At 38.1% G+C, this 22348-nt stretch overlaps 1 protein-coding gene across 1 annotated transcript in view; it reads left to right on the top strand.

Annotated features, from left to right (window-relative positions):
- Window positions 1-14845: 14845 nt before the first annotated feature.
- The window catches only part of LOC118840222 (fibrillin-2-like), a 154462-nt gene continuing 146959 nt past the window's right edge, over window positions 14846-22348 (top strand). Inside the window, 1 exon segment of the mRNA XM_036747721.1 lies at window positions 14846-15068. Coding sequence (XP_036603616.1) covers window positions 14846-15068 — 223 coding nt within the window.

The raw sequence follows: 22348 nt of genomic DNA, 5'->3' as shown, positions 1-22348 counted from the left end.
ATGTTTATATCAATAAAAGAGACAAAGAGTAGATCAACGAATTGGGCATGCAACGAAAAAAAACTAGAAAAAGAACAAATTAAAAATTTCCAATTAAATACCAAAATAGAAATCCTAGAAATGAATAAAGAGATTAATAAATTGAAAGTAAAAAAACTGAATTAATAAATACAACTTGGAGCTGGTTTTATAAAAATACCAATAAAATAGATCAATTATTGGTCAATTTGATTAAAAAGAAGAAAACCAAATTGTCTGTAACAAAAATTGGTAGTGATTGCATTACTAATGAAGGTGAAATTAAAGCAATTATTTTGCCCAGTTACATGGCAATAAAACTGATCATCTAAATGAAATGAATGTTTACAAAAATGTAATTTGTCTAAATTAACAGAAGAGAAAATAGAATACTTAGATAGTCCTATTTTAGATAAAGAAATTAAACAAGCCATAAATGAGCTCCCTAAGAAAAAGTGCCCAGAACCAGATGAATTTACAAGAGAATTCTACCAAATATTTATGGAATAATTAATTCTATTATTATATAAACTGCTTCAAAATATGCAAAGAAGCAATTATACCAAATTCCTTTTATGACATAAATATGGTTTTGATACCTAAGCCAAGAAGAACGAACCAGAGAAAGAATACTATAGACTAATTTCCTTAATGAATATTCCTGAGAAAATTTTATACAAAACATTAGCAAGGAGGCTATAGCAAAATATTACAATGATTATATGGTATGATCAAGTGGGATTTGTGACAGGAATGCAGGGCTGGTTCAACATGAAGGCAAGCATAATAATAACTGGCCATACAAACACAAAATGGACATATTAATAACAAAAACAACAAAAACTATATGATTGTATGAATAGATGCAGAAAAACTTTCAACAAAATCATATGCATTTCTATTACAAATACTAAAAAGCATAGGAATTAATGGAGCTTTTCTTAAACTGATAAGTAATGTTTATCTAAAATCAAAAGTAAAACTTATCTGTAATGGGGAAAAATTTAGAAGCCTTATCAATAAGTTTGGGGTGAAGAAGGATGTCTAGTATTATTATTATTCAATATTGTCCTAAAATGCTTGCCATGGCAAAAAGACAAGACAAAGAAACTGAAAGAATAAGTCTAGGCAATGAGAAAACAAAATTACCATTCTTTGCAGATAATATGGTATACTTAGAGAACCCTAGAAAATTAAAACAATTAGCAATCTTACCAAAATTGCAGGATATAAAATAAATCCTCACAAATCATCATAGAAATTGTGTATTATCAAAAAACCCAGCAGAAAGAGATAGAGAAATTTTATTATAAATAACAGTGCACAGTATAAGATATTAGGTAGTTTACCTGTCAAGACACAACTAGGAACTACAGGAACTCAATTGCAAAACACTTTTCACACAAAGATAAATCTAAATAATTGGGGAAATATTAATTGCTAATGATTAAGCTGAGTGATTATAACAAAAATTCTGTCTAGGTTAATTTGCTTATTCATTGCCATACCATTCAGACTACATAAGAATAATTTTACAGAGCTAGAAAAAAAAAATCATCTGGAAGAACAAAAGATGAAGCAGTCAGCCTGGCAGTACCAGATTTCAAACTATATTACAAAGCAGTAATCATCTAAACCATCTGGTACTGGTTAAGAAATAAAGTGGTGGATCAATGGAATAAATTAGACACATAATACAAAGTAGTAAATGACTACAGTAATCTAGTGTTTGATAAAGCCAAGGATCTAAGCTTTTGAGACAAGACTTATTCATTATTTGAAAGAAATTACTGGGAAAACTAGAAAGCAGTTTGGCAGAAACTAGGAACAGACCAACAATTCACATAGTATACCAAAATAAGGTCAGATTTGGTAAAAGATGTAGATGTAGAGGGTGATGTTATAAGCAAATTAGGGAAGCATGGAAAAATTTACCTGTCAAATCTATGGATAAAGGAAGGGTTTATGACCAAATAAGAGATAAAAAAGGACACAGGAAGTAAAATGGGTAATTTTGACTCCATAAAATTAAAAAGATTTTACACACACACACACACACACACTCACATACACACCAATGCAGACAAAATTAGAAGGAAAGTAAGAAACTGAGGGGAAAAATATAGCAAGTTTCTCTAATAAAGGCCTCATTCTCATATATATGTCTATATATTTATCTATATCTATATCTATATATGGAACTGAGTCAAATTTATAAAAACAAAAGTCGTTCCCTAATTGATAAATGGTCAAAGGACATGAACAGACAATTTTCAGAAGAAGAAATCAAAGCTATCAAGAATTATGCTTTTAAAATATGCTCTAAATCACTAGTGATTAGATGAATGCAAATTAAAATAACAGATAACACCTCACACCTATCAGATCGGCTACTATGACAGAAAAGGAAAATAATAAATGTTGAAGGGATGAGGAGAAACAAGAACACTAGTGTACTATTGGCAGAGTTGTGAACTGGTCCAATTATTCTGAGGAACAATTTGGAGCTATGCCCAAAGCACTATAAAACTGCGTATCATTTGACCCAGAAATACCTCTACTAAGTCTTTTTTTTTGGCAGGGCAATTGGGGTTAAGTGACTTGCCCAAGGTCACACAGCTATCATGTTTCAAGTGTCTGAGAGCACATTTGAACTCAAGTCCTCCTAACTCCAGGGCCAGTGCTCTACTCACTGTGCCAACTAGCTGCAGTTCTTTTTGTGATGGCAAAGAATTGGACATTGAGGGGATGTCCATCATTCAGGAAATGGCTTAACAAGTTGTGGTATATCATTGTGTGTAATACTACTGTGCTATAGGAAATGACGAGCAGGATGGTTTCAGAAAAACCAGAGATTTATATGAGATAGTGTAAAATGCAAAACTAGGAGAACATTGTACACAGTAACAGAAATATTGTACAATAATCAACTGAATGATTTAGCTACTCTGATCAACACAATAATCCTGGACAATTCTGAAGGACTCATGATGAAAAATGCTGTCTATATCCAGAGAGAGAACTGATAAACTGAGTGAAGATTAAAGCATACTTTTTTTCCTTTTTTAATGCTTCTTGCTTTTTATTTTTTGTAATATGGATAATATGGAAATGTTTTCCCTGATTTCATGTGTAGAATTTATATCAAAAAAAGAATAAAAAATTTTAAAAAGAAACAAAACAAAAAGATTCAATAGATGAATAACAATTGAATACATAGTTACATAATTCCTTTTCCAGTTCCAAAAATTGTTTCCAGCATCACTGATATGGCCATACTTTTCAGCCGTTCTATTTCTTTTTAATCAACTGACTGCATCTCAGGTAGGAAAAATGAAGCATTTTTATTTCCCACTTAGCTCTCATGGTGGTCAGGAAATAACATTTATTATATCTGTTGTATTGTACAAGAGTTGAATTAGGGATGGAAAGGGAAAGAAATAAAAGACATGTTTTCTGGTCCTAAATCTAATTGAGTAAAAAAAGCATACACAAATAAAATAACAACACAAAGTAACATCTCAGCAAGTACAAATTCAGATAGTACATGTTGGGTATACATGTTCAGACAGGATAAAAAGGAATCATCTGTGAATAGGTGGTGATAATGACAATATATGACATTTGAATAATGCTTTTTAAAATTTTTTAAAAGTGCTTTCCATATCTTATTTCATTTGTTCTTCAGAACACACTGAGGTTCATCAGCATGTAAGCCCCTTGAGGTTAAGGGGCTTTTTGCCTTTCTTTGCATTCCCAACTCTTAGTGTCTGACACACTTAGTAATTGCTTTTTGATTGTTTGAGGTTAGAGAAAGTTTCATAGGAAAAAAATGTGTAAATTCTAGCACTGAAAGAATCGTAAATAGAGACAGGAGGGATGTACATAGCATTAGCAATGTATATAGTGACCCACAATATAGGGCAGGGCCCTAAAAATGAGAAAATATTGTGTGGAATTGTAGACCAATACAATATTCACAGCACCTACTGCGGCTATCAAAATGCCAGTGTAGTTCTGAATCGCAAAATACAACACACTCTCCACATGGAAAACAGAACCAAAACATTTATTCAAACACCAGAAAGCCGAATCCCAACACCAGAAAGCCAAATCCATCATGGCAACAAAGAAATCTATACACATTAGCAATGCAGGGGGCACTGCCATCCCCAAGCCTTCCCTCTGTTAGGGCCTTCCCACAAAAGAACACCCTGCCTGCTCTCTCCTTCCCAGCTCTGACTGCTTTGACCAACTTCCTCTCAGCTCTGTTCCACCCTTCCTGCTCCACTCCTTCAGCAAGCTCCTCCCACCACAGGCTTCACGTGACTCAAACTCATGTGACTTAGGCTTCCATGTGACTTGAGCAGGTCACATGGTCCTATTAATAGATGGGAAAGATTTTCCCATATACATTACCATTACAAGGATTAGGAGGTAGAAAGCAGGTTGGTGTTAGAGGAAAAGGAGAATATCCTGTATAAGGTACTGGAGTATCTACTATGTGCCAAAGCCTACTACATGTGAGTACTTCCATAAGCAATAGTAGTTGAGGTAGAAGTAGTAGAAGTTGTAGAAGTAGTAGTAGTAGAAGTGGTAGTAGTAGCAGTAGTAGTAGAAGTAGTGATAGTAACAGTAGGAGTAATACAAGTGGTAGTAGTAATAACTAATATGTATATAGTGTTTACTATGTGTCAGACACTGCTAAGTGCTTTATAATATCTCATTTGATCCTCATAAAACCCCCTGTCTTACTGAAGAGTAAACTGAGACAAGCAGAGATTAAGTGACTTATCTAGGATCACCCAAAGAGCAAGTGTCTGAAGCTGAATTTGAACTCAACTTCCCACTGTACTGCCAGCTGTCTTGTAAAATGAAAGAAATGAAAGGCCTTGGGTTGCTTTGAAATCTTACTGTCAAAACTGTACTGTTTTATTCCAAAAAAATGTTTCTTTATGTAAACTCACTTTGTTAAAAACCAAAACACAAACATCTTAATCTCTACAATTTCCTTGTATTTCTAAAGATTGTTTTTCACCAAAAAATTATTAACTTCTCATTCCACCATCTTAAGGGATGAAAAGTAGGGGCTCATATTTTTACAGTTAATTGCCTAAGACATTCCAATAAATTTAGCTTCCTAAACAGCTGATCTGAACAATTTAGGTCAAGAAAACAAAATACACATATTCATTTTATGTCTACATCCATAGATAATTCAAAGTTGAATTTTGGGGCCAAAATCTCCAAATAATCGTAAGTTTACAATTTTCTTTTGGGATTCAGAAGACCACAAGTTCCTGGTTGCCTGTTTATTTTTCTAAAATAGTCAAGGAGAAGGAACTTAGACTTTAAACCACAATTGCCTAGTTGTCTCCACAGACACACACACAGACACACACACCCACACCCCCTTGCGCTGGCGCACACATTCTTTTCTTTTCCCCACTCTTCCTCCCCACTTACCTTTCCCCTCCTCTCCCCCCTCCCCCTCCCCGCACCGCTGTAAGGGGTTTTCTGGAACTTGTAAGTCTCACTCCCGCTACCTGGTGGCGTTTTCAATCCTGCGAAACGAGTTCAGATTGACGCCTCTCACTCCTGTGTGGGACAAAACCACAGGCTCAAAATAAACAAAAACAGAGGTGTCTCGGTTTTTTCAAGGTAGAAACAAAACAGAAGCTTTATTTGATCAAGTCTCGCGAGAATTGGGCATCTCCCACTACCAGGGTGGGATGGTAGTGCAGAGAGGCAAGGGGGAGAAGGCAAGCAAGGGGATATATAACCTTGTACAAACAATTCTAAGAAATTCCACCCCTAGAGGCTGGACCCCTGTCCCTATTTGCTGGGACAGGTGGCCTCACAATCTATCCCAGAATAAGTTTATCCAATACTAGCACAGAAACTACAGAATTACCTTATAGGGAAATCTCAATGTTAAGATGACGGCATGGGAGTGGGCTAGGGGAGGGGAAGAGGGGGAGACCATCTGATTTCCCTGAAATCATATGATTTACAGGAAAACGAAACTTAGGCCTAGTGAGGTCTACATCCTAACTAAATTTGTACTACCTGAGTATTACCTTGCTTGATTTATTCATGGGAAGCTTTCACAAACAATCTTGTGTCCCACACAAATCCCCCCTCTTATTCCATAGTTGAAAGCTTCCCACGCCAATTCATATACACTGCTTAAACTGCACGATCCAACTCGTTGGTCTGCTCTAGTGGGTCCTCCTGCTCAACTGGTTCCCATTCCCCCCCTTTAAGGATCATCAGTCTGATAGATCCACTGGCTGTACCTTCTAACTTAATCATCTTTGATAGAGTTCTTATTATCATTCTGGTAATCAATTGCAGCATACACGGGAGGCAAATTGGAAGGGGCACAGCTCCACTTATAGCTATTAGCAATCTTATGGATCAAGTAGGGGTTCAGGGTTCATGCATTCAGTCAGTGGGAGGCTTACGCCCCAGATGTATTTTTAATGGGTCCCCCTGGGACGAGGGTTCAACAATCCATTCGCCAGGCAGCTTAGTAGATGTCTTCACTCGGGAGTGATGGGTCCAGCCTCGCTCTGTGGTCCACACCGCAGTGTCCGATGTCAACAGGACTTGGAAAGGCCCCTCCCAGGTCGGGGCAAGCTTTTCCTCCTTCCACATCTGGATCAGGATCCAGTCTCCTAGTTGGTACTTATGCACCAGAAAGCCTAAAGGTGGGGTCTGAACGATCAACCCCTTAGTCTGTAAAATAAGGAGGTGTTTTGCCAAGGCAGATACATATTCCCTTAAAAAACCTATCTTCCTGTTCGTATATAGGATCCCAAGTTTCTCCTCTTCCTCGATAAGGGTGACCAAATAGGGGTTCATAAGGAGACAACCCCACGTCCCTTCGAGGTTTAGTACTTTAGTATTCTGAGTAGGGCCAGGGGGAGACACTTAGTCCAAGGTAACTGCGTTTCTAACATCAACTTCATAAGCTGTCTCTTAGTCTCCCGATTCATCCTTTCTACCTTGCCTGATGAGGGAGGATGCCAAGGAGTATGAAACTCCCATGTAATATCCAAGGCTTGCATAGGGAGCTGCAGGATCTTACCCATAAAATGAGTCCCCTGGTCCGAGTCAATTCGTTCCACCATCCCATACCGTGGGATTATTTGTTCCAGCAAAATCTTACATACCATAGGGGCAGTAGCCCGGGGCAAGGGAAAAGCCTCCACCCAAGATGTCAGATGGTCCACTACGACCAGCAGGTATTTGAGACGGCCTATGGGGGGCAGCTCAGTAAAGTCCACCTGTATGCTTTGAAACGGCCGAAGACCTGGTGGCCTTCCACCGATCGGGGTTCGGCACAAAGCAGTCCTGTTTGTCCTTCGACAAACAAGGCAACCCTGTACCAACTGTCTTGCTAGGGTGTAAAGGCCGGTTGACACATACCATGTGAGAACAGCATCGCACAGGTTCTGGACATCCCAGTGACTGCCCTGGTGTAAATGGTGAAGGACCTGCCTCATACCTGACTTGGTCAGTACCTCTCTTCCATCTGGGAGGTACCATCGGCCTTCCCGCTCCTCGGCCCCTAAAGATGACACCTTCTTCTGTTCTTCTGTAGTAAAGGTTGGGGAAGGAAGACTCGGAGGAAAAGAGGGAATTAGTACCAGCAAATGGTCAGGTAGTTCAGATTCTATAGCTCCTATTTTCCGTGCTTCCTCATCTGCCAGGCGGTTACCTCTAACCTCAAAGGATTGTCTGGATTGATGACTATTCACATGGATTATTGATATATTTTCTGGTAATAATAAGTTTTCTAACACTTGAGAGACCAAGGCGATGTGGGCCAGGTCTTGTCCTTTATTATTTATCATCCCCCCTTTCCTCCCATATTTTCCCAAAATTTTAAGCATGCATGATATTAATCAAATAACAAAATAACATTCTCACATTGCTTAGGGAACATCTACAAAGTGAGTTCTAAGTGGTTTGTATGCATTTCTACTCTTCTTCATAAAGCTTTACTAAGTTGGTGCAAAAGTCCATAAGTAACACTAATTTCAAAGCATCATAACAAAGTTTCTAGTTATAGCAGAATTCCTAAATATTACAAAGTTTCTTAGTCAAAGAGGTGTTGTAATAGAATCTCACATTGATAGCAGTAAGAGAGTGATCATAGGAAAATACTACTGCTCTTAGATTCCTTTTAGACAAAGGGAACATCTTAAAGTGAGCCTTAAGCAGTTTGTTTAAATTTCTGTACCTGCCCTAGTTCTAGATAAAATAGTATTAGATTGCCCAGTAAAATAACACAAAAAGAGCTTATATCTTTTACTGACTACTTGCTCTGATCACAGAAACTTGCTATAGAAGGAAAAAAAGGCAGGGACACGTGATATGTCAAAAATTACAGGATAAAACATCCTTGGCTCTTGTTTATAATCCAGATATAGTTTTGATTCCTCAATTATGTAGTATCTCTGCCACCGCATTGCTACACTCAGAAATAGGTGGGAAACTTCCTTTTCAAAGGAACACAGGGGGAAACTGAGGCCAGGAGGATCCCATCCTAGACTGAGGCTAAGATTGTCCCCCCGGCTTTTGTCCCAAATGCAGATCTCCACCGTTAACAGTATGGATCACATTCTTCCTGAGTAGCTTGTGGCATTTCTCTCAGATACTTGTGTACTGTAGACAACTATACCCAGATTCAAACTTAAAACAAAAGTAATTATAGTCCCAACTCCTTTTAACCTTAAACAGCAAGTCCCAGCAGTCACAGCTTGGAGTCAGATACGGAGCTGCAATAAGCAGTAAAGATTTACCAGGACTCATATACATAAGGGATTTAATTAAATATTCTCGTTCTCCACTTTAAATTTGTCGTGGTGTAAAAGCCAAATATTAGAATCCTTTCTATCTATTGTACATAAACTTTTAATTTCTCAGCAAGCTAAGTTCAGTGTTTAGGACCTACGTAACTCAAAGAAGTTCTTTGTCTGGGGCTGATGACCTTGCCCATGCAGATAGTTTTCCAGGTGCCTTGGCAATTTTACAAAATAAGGAGAAGTAACATGGACCCCAAGAAGGGGTTAAATAGAAAAACCTTGGGTCTGTTTGCTATCTTTTGCTGTTTCTCTGAGCACACTTATTCAAGGTCGAGGCTTTCTAAAAATCATACAAAGGATTTTACAAAACCTTTTTTTATAAAAAAATCTCTCCTCAGAAACAGCTCATAATTTATCCTGATATTATTAATTCCTAAGTGCTAAACAATTCCCAAATTTTGATCACCAAACCTTTTCCACATAATTGAGAAAAAAAACCAAAACTAAACGTACTCTGGTAAATACTATCTCTAAGCAATAACATCAACAGCTTAATTAGTGATCTCACAAATTTCCCAAATGATAGCAAAACAATTAAAGACAAAATTTGGTAATTGAAGATTTCTTAAATTACAATTCTTAACCTAATAACATTTAGATTGTAAAAGAAATTGCTTCTCTAACAATACAGATGATACAGCTGCTTACCAAGTTATGCAATAAGAAAAATTTTAGACATATAACAATATCATAAACAATTATCATCTATTTAAACTTGAAAACCAAAACCAATTAGTTTCCATTTTGGTGGCTTTACCTCAGTCAGATATGGCCCCAAACTGCCTGATACAGAGAATCATTCATCTCATCACCAAAACTTCACAGTGAAGAAAATCCACATAAGGTTAATAAATATGAAGCAATTATTTTTAACTTAAAACAGTGTACATTCAAATAGCATTTATTCTACGCCAAGCATTGTGCCAAGCACCTTTACAATCATGCGATCTTTGTAATACCCCTGGGAATGGATTCCACCACCATCCCCTTACTGAACAGTAAACTACAGTAAATAGAATTTTCTTGGGGCTATATAGTTAATAAATTTCTCAATGCCAAATAACAATATGCACTTTTCTAGAAAATTATTCAAATATGCATTTCTAAGTTCCATTCACATTACAAATAGTTTGCAATCACCTATTATAATTAGATCAGTTTAAAATGTGCTGGGCCAGTAACTACTTCTTTTTGCCCCAGGTAAAAGGAAGCCTAAGAAATTTGAATCATTGTCAACAAGGTATAGTCAGCCTCCCTTCCAGGCGGAGGGGGTTGATAATTAATTGAACAGCAACAATAATAACTCACAACAATCAATATCTTTACCCTAATTAATATCCATATAAGATTTAATAGAACCCACCCACAAATCTAGCCCAAAAGATGGATGGACATAATTTCTTTTATCTCTTCAGAACTGTCTTGGTCTTTAACATTAAAACAGTAATCCCAAATAACCTAGTTAACAATCTTACAAGTAAGTGCTGGCTGAATTGTTTTAGCTGTGACCTTCCATTAACTACAGGTAAAGTAGAAAATACCTGGTCTTCTAAATGGCAATTAAGGCTGAGGAAGTAACTTAACCAGTTTTACACAATTGTTTTCATATCATTTTTTTTCTTCTCTTCTCTTCGACAAAATTCAGATTAATAATTGCTTCGTCCAACACTATTTTCAGTTACTTAAGTTTTGCAATATAGGACATTTTACTACAATTTAGAAGTACACTAATAGTACAAATAGAAAGATTTTCAGATGACATTAATTGCATTCCCAAATCATTACATATTTTAGGCTTACCAAGCATAGAGGCTTTTCTTCTCTCCTCATAGTTGCAGAGCCTAGCTGTGGACTGAAGGCGGGAGGAGGGGGCGAATGGGGGGGGGGAAGGTGCTGGGAAGCTGCAGAGTCCAGCACCTGAATTAAAGGTCTAAGGAGTCATTTAGGAGGGTCTCTGAGAGATCTTTACTTTCTAACAGGGGTTGTCGGGTTTGGAAGACTAGGAGCAAAAATTCCAGGTTCCAGTGGTGGGGGGGGTGCAATTGCCTAGAAGTGTGGGCTTCAGGGTGCCCGGGGTCCAGGGCTGTTGTCAGTGGGGTAATTATTTTTGAAAAGGAGCCAACCCTCTATTGTATATTCGCAGCCAAATCACTTTTTAAACTTTTCAAGTCACAAACTTAGGAAAATCACAGCAAGTTAGAAATACCTATATCTATTGAGCTAATTCCTATTTTAGGAAGTATTTCTGTTTCTCAGGAATGTAATAAGCAACAGTCTTTTGGGTAAAATATGTTCAGATTGGCTCTCATTCTCTGGTCATATTTCTCTATTTTGGAATCTTTAAGCCATTTTTAAATTCAAATAGGAACAAGGATCACTAAATTGCACATAAGGATCTCTGTAGTTGTATGTAAAAAAAGTACTTACTAACTCTATAGATTTATTTAATACCTTTACGTTATTAAATATTTTCCAATTCTATTTGTAGGATCATTACTTAAAGTTCGTAAGTCTGAAAATTGGGAAACCATAATTACAGTGCATCGTAGTACACATTCTAGATTTTTCCTTTTCTCCTCATACTAGGGAGCTCAAAGTGTCTCTTTTTCATATCTATGCATTTTCCGAATTTGCCTTAGTACCAAATAGCATAATAAATTCTGAGCATCAAATTAGAAGTAACACATTTCACTTAAATTTAAGGGAAAAGTTCCCGCTTTCTTTCTTATCTCTCCACATTCCAAATTGGCCAGATCTGGGATGGAGGGAGACATAAAGAGCATATATATATATACATACACATATATATATATATATTTTTTTTAAAACAACTTCCCAAAAGTTTCCACCTTGCACTCTCAAAACCTCTATTCACACTATTTGTGCAAATAGATTATGCCTTTTTTAAACTTCCTTCACACGTCTCTTCCCTACATGGTTAAACTTTCTTGCCTTTCCTTTCTGGTGGACTTTGATGAAAGCCCTGTAAAACTGCACATACTTTATTTCTTTCTAATTCTGACCTGACACTCCTCTTTACCTTGCCTTTTCCATCACATAACTTAAACAAGAAAACATTTTTCTCTCTCTTTCTCTCTCCCCCGCCCTCCCGCTCCTCTGCATGCCAGGAGGAGTCAGGGAGGGAGAGAAAGCCAGATAGTGGACATTACAGGGTGTCAGATTACACACACACAGAAGCACAGATACAGACAGACACAGACACAAAGATACAGAAATCCAAAAGCTTTTTGTTTTTCGTTTTCCCTGGGAGAGCTTTTCTCAAAACACCAGGAAAAATCCATTCCACCCACCTAGGTCAAATATTTTAAGAGCTCTTGTCTATGGCCATTTTCCTTTCTACTTTTGTTGTTCATTCCAATTTTGCAATCGATTGCCTAAAGGTACCTCACATTTGTGCTCCGACTGCACAGACTTAGATCGGTTTTCCCCATAATTTGGTCGGGAGCCGTCGCCGCACTCCCCGAGTCCGAGACTCAACAGAACTTAGCTGAACGGGGAGGGCACACATGCCTCAACTCCCCAGGGGGCAGCTACTCCCCCGAAGTCCCCCGCGAAGCTTTCTCAAGAGCGTCCTTGCGTTGGGGTCATATCCCACCCTAATTTGGTCGGGAGCCGTCGCCGCACTCCCCGAGTCAGAGACTCAACAGACTCACCCCCAGACCTCTGAGTGCTTACCTTCGGAGAGTACGCGTACTTGTTTATGACTTCAACACACACCACACCGGCCGGCCGGACTTTTCTCTTATCTCTTACTTTTTGGAATGTCGGAACCTAGCACAGCTTCTGTTCCTCCGAGTCCCTCTCTTCGGGATTTTCCCCCAACTGGGTGGAGCCCCACACCAGGACCAGGAACCCCCAATAAATCTATGTGGTGCGCGCTGGGTCCTGCTCCCTGGTGAGGAGAACCCCCCCCAATCGAGGGGATCCCGGACGAGCCCCCAACTGTGTGGGACAAACCACAGGCTCAAAATAAACAAAAACAGAGGTGTCTCGGTTTTCTCAAGGTAGAAACAAAACAGAAGCTTTATTTGATCAAGTCTCGCGAGAATTGGGCATCTCCCACTACCAGGGTGGGATGGTAGTGCAGAGAGGCAAGGGGGAGAAGGCAAGCAAGGGGATATATAACCTTGTACAAACAATTCTAAGAAATTCCACCCCTAGAGGCTGGACCCCTGTCCCTATTTGCTGGGACAGGTGGCCTCACAATCTATCCCAGAATAAGTTTATCCAATACTAGCACAGAAACTACAGAATTACCTTATAGGGAAATCTCAATGTTAAGATGACGGCATGGGAGTGGGCTAGGGGAGGGGAAGAGGGGGAGACCATCTGATTTCCCTGAAATCATATGATTTACAGGAAAACGAAACTTAGGCCTAGTGAGGTCTACATCCTAACTAAATTTGTACTACCTGAGTATTACCTTGCTTGATTTATTCATGGGAAGCTTTCACAAACAATCTTGTGTCCCACACATTCCTAAGGGAGGGGGGGGATGGGAATATCATGGCAGAACTTAATTTGGCCAGGATCATTTCCTGGTGGGTCTGCTCATCTCTCCCCCCGCCCCCAGCCTTCATCCTCTCCGCGCGCCCCCCCCCCCACTTCCTATCTCCCCAACCTGTGCAAAAGCCTGAAAATCGTGAAAACGCCCATGCAAAGGCACCACAATCACGGGACAGGACGGCAGAGTGGCTGTGAACGAGAACACAAGGAGCAATTACTTTTACACTGGTAGGCTTTCTGAAAGGGTCTAAGGGAGAACTGACCAAAGCTGATCCCTCCTTTGGTCTCTTAACTGCCTTTGCTATCTCTTTTGTTCATTAGTTACCTCGCACGTTCCTATCCCCGCACATATCTTCAGTCTCCTGTTCTACGCCAAATCACCTCTTTCCAGCCCTCTTTTTCCTTCATTTTCTCTCCCATCGATGTGCACCCGTTCTTCCTTCTAACCGCCCCCCCCCCTTTTTTTTCCAGATTCCCATTTCTCCGCCAAATTTTGTAGCTCTCCTTTGGCTTCCTCTCCTAGCCACCGCTTTCCCCACGTTCATCTCCCCTCTTATTCCCTCTCCCCCTCCCCAACTCTTCTTTATTTCTTTTTCCCTCCCCCAGCCTCTCCACTCTACCCCTCCTCCGGCCGCACGTGTTCGGGGCTGCACTCCTGGACTCTGGTGACGGCCGCCAGCCTCGGCTTCTAACCCCTTCTTCACGTCTCATCCTTCCATTTCATTCTCTAACCTGGCTCCTTTGCGTTCCGTGCACCTACAGCTTCTTCAGCTGCCACAGACCTTGCTGCTGCTCCAGTAACGCAGCTAAGATGATTTGGTCCCACCTGTGGTCCCTTTTATAGTCTGAAGACGATTCTGAACATTCCCCCCCCCCCCCAAGGGGTCATTATTTTTGTTTTCAGATATTGTCTGGACTGCGAGGAAATAAACTATCTCGGTTTCCTTGTCCGTTTCACAATCTTTAGTTTTAATTTTTTTTGGCTTAGTAATTTTTATTCTCCAGCTGCAATCAGTATTTCTATTATTTTTCATTCCTCAGGTGGTGGTTCTTTCTGGTTTTATCGGTGGGGCGATTCTCCTCTAGGAAGGAGAAACCAACTAAGAGGAACTTGATCAGTGATCCACGCGTCTAAACGAGAGTTCGGAACTGAGCCGGTTCTGAAAATGACGGAAAGCGGGTTGAGGGGTGGCGAGATAGCCGTACCACAATTCACTGCTCCTGTGGAAAGAAGAGAGCTCAAGCGAAAATGCTCTGGGCCTAAGTCGCCTTGCTTTCCTTGGAATAGAAGTGATCATTATACTTAGTAATCATTTGATTTTTATCACTACTGTCTGGCTTCCTGTGCTTCAGCACTTCGCGTTTTTAGAATGGAGGAACCACGGTGGTTCTGTTTGCAACCTTGTTTTGCGTGATTGGGATGTATGGCGTTTTGGACACAAGGTGCAGTTAGCCAGCGGCAGCACCTGCAGCAGCCGTCGCTGCCACCTCGGCACCCACCTCTACAGGTCCGCTCTGAGGCTGGGAGTGACGGCGTCCACCCTGCCCTGGAGTTTTTGGAGAGGGGCGCGGTGTTTCCTCCCAGTGGACGCTTGCAGCCACAGCCTCTAGAGTCGGAAGGCATGGCCAGGAGGATTTCCCCAAAGGGTAGGCAGATACCACTCCACCTCTGACATTTCTGCCCCTTGGGCACAGCTCGAACCACGTTAGCTTGGTTTAATCCTATCGTACTTCTCTCCATACCCTCGACCTTTTTTCCATTCTTGTAGTATTACCGTTGTTCCTATCAGTCTTCCCTTAAACCTTAAAGTAGTTCATGTGGAAGTTCTCCACTTTTCATTTACCACACAAATTTAGCAGTAAGCTGGGTAAGTTAGGCATAGCCTCTCCCTAGGTTATTGATAGCATGTGCAGAATTTCAGCAGGAATAATAAACACCAAATGCTTCTTCCTCCGGGATGTGTTCCAGGCCTCACTTTACAATGTTAAGGTTGAAGAAGATATATGTCTGCTTAATATTAACAGAAGAACCTCGAGGCCTACCCCACTTTTTATAGAGATTTTTGCAACCTCAAACATCTTAAGTTACAAACCCTTTGTTTCTGTTTTAAAATGTCATTAAGACAAGGAAAAGTAACCTGGTGAGAAAGAAAGATTGAGTTTTGTAGTGAGAAATGTTTGCCTTTGTTTCTCTTCAACTGGGGACTGGAGCATCAACAAATTAATATCTTTCCATATCATTCATTTTTTTAAAAAGAAAAGAAATAAAATAGAAAAGGACATCTTTCGAAGTTACTGGCTCTCTTCCCGCCTATGCATTGATTCCCACCACCAAAAAGAAATTCAAGTGCTGTTTTTTCCCATCTTTTTCCACCTATAAAACTGTTAATGTATGATTACAGCTATTTTCATGTATATTGCACATGCTTGTTTCCTACAAGCCACATGTATGTGGCTCTAGATTTCCATACTACTGCTGTCTTGGACTGAAAACACTCCCAGGAGGAAATCAATGGATTGTCCATGTCCTATGGCATTTACAACCTGGGAATAGCCAACCCAAACTGACTTCTCAGAGTTTTCTTTTCCTAGTAATTGTAAAAAAAACGTCATGGGAAAATGTGATGCTTCTGGTTGGCCTTGGGAATAAGTAGACAAATTTCTTGGGTTATGGCTCCACTTTATATTTCAATAAGTAGTGAAGCAATTTCTATTTATAACTCCAATTCTTTACTCAAAATTCAAATGAGGAACAATGACCATGTTATAATTTTGTAACATTTGACTTTTTGTGACCCTACTTTGGGGTTTTCTTGGCCAAAGATACTGAAGTTGTTTTGCCATTTCTTTCTCCAGCTCATTTTAAAGTTGAGGAAACAAACAGGGTTAAGTGACTTGCCCAGGGTCACACAGCTAATAAGTGTCTGAGGCTGTATTTGAACTCAGGATAAGTTTTATAACTATAAGCTTCAAGTGGATATCTGGAATTTTGAACTCTGTATATCCAATATGCAAAATGAAGTTGAGAAATTAGTTACCCAGATTATTGATTCTTCAGATCACTTGTACCTGACAAATGAGATATGAGATCAAAATGTTTTTAGCTAAATTATCTTAAAAAGAGTCTAATTTCACTTAGATGAAACCTTCCTATGATGGAATTTTCTAGAAAGACTAGGCTTATTTACATAACTTCATTTGTCTATCCCTACTCTAGTTACATTTTAATGATCTATCATAGATAGTCAAGATTTATTACATTGGTCATACCTGATATTATACTGACAAGCTTTGTTATTGACCCAGATTGTCAAACCAAAGAATAAAAAATCTTACAAACAATCTTCATTTCTGTTAACAAAGTTTTGAACTATTTTTTTCTAAAAAGCCTATTAAGTCTCGAAAGTATGTCTCTGTACTTCAGTTTTTAATTAGATAACATGTCTACAGATGTAACATTATTTTGAATTCTGATTTTTCAGTTGCCAAAATGCATTTTTTAGCATTCCAAATTCTAATTTGAGAAATCATTTTTGTGTATACAATGTGCTGTTAGGCAGTATCATAAGTCTATAAATTAAATATAAATTGAAATTTCACTTAATCTCTTTAGGTTTGTTATAGCATGGACAAGTTTGTCATGTTCATTCATGGCAAGATGTACTGAATATGTGATATTCTTTTAGAACCACTTTTGATTTTAGATTTGACCCTGACATTCTGTGAGGAAAAAAAAGTAAGTGTGTGTGTGTGTGTGTGTGTGTGTATGTGTATGTAAATGAATGAATGAAGTTTTTAGTGATTCTAAGGCCAGATTCGGCATGATTTTGTTTGTTACACTCACTTTGACTATTTCCAGTGAAATTTTGATGGGACAATAAAATTCTTTAATGTTCTATTTATTAATTTGTGAAGACTGTACCTATCATAATACTTTAAGGAAATGCAGAAATATTGAACTCTGCACCTTCCTAATAACTTAGTCAAGTCAATATGTAGGGTCATTAAAGTATCATTTAAGAAAATGGGAATTGAGGCAACATGATGGCATACGTGTACTTTATAAATGTGTCTGTTGCCAAGGTTAACACTTAGATATCTATTTCATTTATGCATTTGTTTTTTTTTTTTTGCATTGGATCTGTGGTTTTATTGGTATAGGGAACCCGCACTTAGGGAATTCTGAAGTGACGATCTCTGCCAATACAGAGAAAAATCTGTTCTACAACTGTCAAAATGAAAATATTAAAATAAACACTATTTAGATTTTAGATAGTTTGGTACTGGTGAGTCTTTAGAAAAAATTACTAGATTTTAAAAGAAAACTATATCTGTCTCAGTTGGGAAACAGTTTTCTTTCATTAGTCTTTAATTAATGAGGCGATGACAATTAAATTGCAGAATGGTTGTAGATTAGGATTAGAATGGAATTTCCAAGATCATCTAATCTAATACCTTTATTTTACAAATTAGGAACTATGCCTATGGTGTAACTGGATAAGTCATAAAACTACTCAATAGGAACCCATGTGTTCTGACCCCTAGCTCATCATTATTTCAGTATTTCTAAGTTATGTCTACTTTTCAAGATTTATTTTCCTAAGAATATAATTGGCCCCACTCTAGTTCCATTTTTATTTTTTATTATATTATTGAAAGGTGAAGCAATTAACAATAGCTATAGATTTGTATGCGTTGAGACACTATATAGGTGCTATTTATGCAATTTACTCAGTAAAGTAAGAATGTTCCAGAACTGTAATAGTGACTTGGAAGTTATGTGCCTAGGTGTTCTTACCTGCCCCTATTTCTCTGTTATATTCACTCCGTAATATTATTTGAACAGGAGAGTTTTTTGATGAATGCAAAGGACATGAAATTTAATCTGTATTAAAGATGGGACCACTGCTCATTGTGAATGGAAAGGTAATAACCAACAACATAGAAAACTGAGTTGCTCAACGATTCATTTGCTTCTTTTAAACTAAAATAATTAGTTTGTTTATTTTCAGTTAACAAGCATTTTCCATAATTGATTTATTTTTAACATTCATTTGAAATTTTTTTGAATTTCATATTCTCTCCTTCCTGCCCACTTCCTCCTCCTCCCCCCATGGAGAAGCAAGAGTTATATACGTGTGTGTATATGTGTGTGTATATACATACATATATATATATATATATAATAGATAAACTACACATAAACTATTCTTTGCTCCCCTAATTTGTTTATCAGCCTTTATACTTATATCACATACCCATTTGGACTTTATTCTGGTGTATAGTGTCAGACGATGATCTATGCCCGGTTTCTGCCATACCGTTTTCCAGTTTTCCCAGCAATTTTTGTCAAACAGTGAGTTCTTATCCCAGAAGCATCAAACAGTAGATGACTATAATCATTGACTACTTTGTCTTGCGTACCCAACCTATTCCACTCATCTACCCCTCTATTTCTCAGCCAGTACCAAGTAGTTTTGATGATTATTGCTTTATAGTACAATTTAACATCTGGTATGGCTAGGCCAACTTCCCTAGCATTTCTTTTCATTAATTCCCTTGATATTCTGGACCTTTTGTTCTTCCAGATGAATTTTTATATTTTTTCTAGCTCTATAAAATAGTTTTTGGTAGTTTGATTGGTTTGGCACTGAATAAATTGATTTACGTAGAATTGTCATTTTTATTATATTAGCTTGGCCTACCCGCAAGCAACTGATGTTTTTCCAGTTATTTGGATCTGACTTTATTTGTGTGAAAAGTGTTTCGTAGTTGTGTTCATATAGTCCCTGGGTTTGTTTTGGCAGGAAGACTCCCAAATATTTTATAATGTCTACAGTAACTTTAAATGGAATTTCTTTTTCTGTCTCTTGCTGTTGGGCTCTGCTCACTTCACTTTGTGTCAGTTCATGTAAGTCTTTCCAGGTTTTTCTGAAATAATCCTGCTTGTCATTTCTTGTAGCACAGTAATATTCCATTACAATCATATACCACAATTTATTCAGATATTCCCCAGTTGATAGGCATCCCCTCAATTTCAAGTTCTTAGTCACCACAAAAATTGCTGCTATAAATATTTTTGGTACATCAATTTTAGATAACATTGTTGGTGTTCAGTGGTTTCAGTCCACAGTCCTACTCTTCATGATTCCATTTGAGGTTTTCTTGGCAAAGATACTGGAGTATCTTTCCATTTCCCTCTCCAGGTCATTTTACCGATGAGGAAACTAAGGCAAACAGGCTTAAGTGACTTGCCCAGCATCACAAGGCTAGTATGTGCCTGAGGACAGATTTGAATTTAGTTCTTCCTGACTCCAGGCCTGGCACTCTGTCCACAGAGGCACTCTGTCCTAGTGGCCTGGAAAATAATTTGCTTCTGTGAAAATAAAATCAAAATTTTTTTTTCCTTTTTGACTCAGAGATTCCACTATAAGGCATATATCCGAAGAAAAGAAGAGAAGGAAATAAGCATTTATATAGCACCTAGTATGTACCAGGGGTATTTTAGGGTATTCAAGGAGGACTAGCACCTCTGGTGTGAGGACTTGCCAAGCCCCTTTCAGGGCTGCTCATCCACCTGTGTTGTCTACCTGGCACTTAGCTTTCACGTGTGGCTCCAAGAAGTTGTAACATGTGCAGCAGCCACACCCTAGTAAGCCGTCTCAGCAGACATGCTAAACAGATTGAGGGTAACCCACAGGCCTCAAACCCATTCGGTGAGTTGGGGGGGTATCTACCCAAAGCATGTGAAGACTTCCCCCAGCAGAATGGGTAGATGAAAACAATTTGTTCCAGTGGTCATGAAGGCAGCTAAAGTAGGCACTGTGGAGGCTTAGAGCTTGGTCAGACATTACCACCTACTCAATAAACTCCATGGATCACTTCCAGGATCAAATATAAATCCTCTTTTTGGGTTTTAAGCCATCCATAGCCTCCTAAACTCTCCCCTTGACTGTTCAGTCTTCTTATACCTTATATATCCACCCCACCTCTCACCCCCAAGTACCCTTTTATCCAGTGACACTAGCTTCCTTGATGTTCCTCACACGAGACACTCCATCTGTTGACTCTGGGCATTTTCACTGGTTGACCTCTGTGCATGGAAGGCCTTCCCTCTGCTGCTTCTCCTCCTTACTTCCCTGGATTCCTTCAAGTCTCAGCTAAAATCCTACCTTTTTTATAGGAAGCCTTTCCCAATCCCCCTTAATTCTAATGCCTTTGCTCTGTTAATTATTTCAGATTTATCCTGTATATAGCTTGTTTGTACATTTGCATGCTGTCTCCTCTATTAGATTGCAAACTTTTTGAAGGCACAGACTGATTTTTACCTTTCTTTGTATACCCAATGCTTGGCACAGTGCTTGACTCACAGAAGGTGCTTAATAAATGTTTGCTGACTGACTTTGGCCATGGTGAAAATATATGTCTCATTCTGCATTTCAGACCTCTCTGTTACAAGGTGGGTAGTATGCTTTATCATTTGTTCTCTGGAATTGTTGATCAGTGTTCTTAAGTCTTTCAAAATTGTTTTTCGTTATAATTTTTTTGTTATTGTATAAAATATTCCCTCTGTTCTGGTCATTTCTACTCTGCATCAGTTTGTGTAACTTTTTCATCATTTCTTGTAGCACAATCATATTCTATTACATTCATATATTAGAATTTGTTCAGTTGTTCCCCGGTTGATGGTTACCCTCTTTATTTTCCAGTTCTTTGCTATATCAAAAAATAACTGCACAATTTTCATACATACATATATATATATATATATATATATATACACATATATATATATACACACACACATATAATTTTCCTTTTTATCTGATATGTATGGGTATAAACCCACATTAGTTGATTAAAGGGTATACAAAGCTTAGCGACTTTTTGAGTATAGTTCCCAATTGCTTTCCAAAATGCCTGGACCAATTCACAACACCACCAATAGTGCGTTAGTATGTGGGTGTTCCTACAGCTTCTCCATAATGATCTTTTTTTTTTTGTTTTTAGTTTTGCCAGTCTGATGGGTACATGGTTGAATCTCAGATTTCTTTTTTCTCTAATTATTAATTAGTTGAAGAATTTTTTCATGTGGTTGTTGATAAATTGGATTTCTTCCTCTGAAAATTTCCTGTTTTGTGGCCTTCAAACATTTATCTGCCTTCTAAATTTGCATCATTTTTATATTCTATAGGGCATAAGACCTTTATGAAAAAGTCTTGCTGCAAAGATTGTTTTTCCAGTTAACTGATTTACTTTCTAATTTTAACTTATAGTGGTTTATTTATATAGTTTAAGTAATGTTTGTCACTGAAGAAATAAATGGATAAAAAGGAAAAATGAAGATTTCCTAGTGAGAATGCTCAGAAGTCATTTTAAATAGTGAACACATATTACTTATATAAGATTTTTTTTCAAAAGCCCAATGATCAAATCCTTTGAAATATTTTAAAACTGAAACATATAAAATATTATAGCAGCTGAATTCAGAATCCATTTGGAGTAGTTTTTTCTGCTTTAAGAAATAAAGACCATATGTTCAATTTTGTTTAACTAATATTTTATCAGATCAGGAATATAAATTAATTCTCTGTTAAGTTCTTTCTCTGCTGTGTATAGAGTAGCTACAGCTTAGTTGATCTCATTATGCTAACTTGTTTTTAAAGAATGCCATTGATAGTATTACAAATTATATTACAGATTTGTAACAGCAAAAAAAAAAACTACAGAAAGGTCACTATCATTATTTTTGAAGATGAGACTGTTACTGTTTTGCATTCGTATGACTAAATAGATAAATGAGTCCACACCCCCGCCCCCTTTGACTCTGTCCTTTTGTCTGTGAGTTACATTAGACCCTTGCCTTATCTTCAACTGCTCCCCATCAAGGAGGCATTTTAGTTGTTATTGTTGTAACCAGCAAAATG

The sequence above is a fragment of the Trichosurus vulpecula genome, chromosome 1, assembly GCF_011100635.1.
Source record: "Trichosurus vulpecula isolate mTriVul1 chromosome 1, mTriVul1.pri, whole genome shotgun sequence".
In the NCBI taxonomy this organism is placed as follows: Eukaryota; Metazoa; Chordata; class Mammalia; order Diprotodontia; family Phalangeridae; genus Trichosurus; species Trichosurus vulpecula.
The sequence above is the reverse complement of the archived record's forward strand: the minus strand, read 5'-3'. Positions and strand labels throughout refer to the sequence as shown.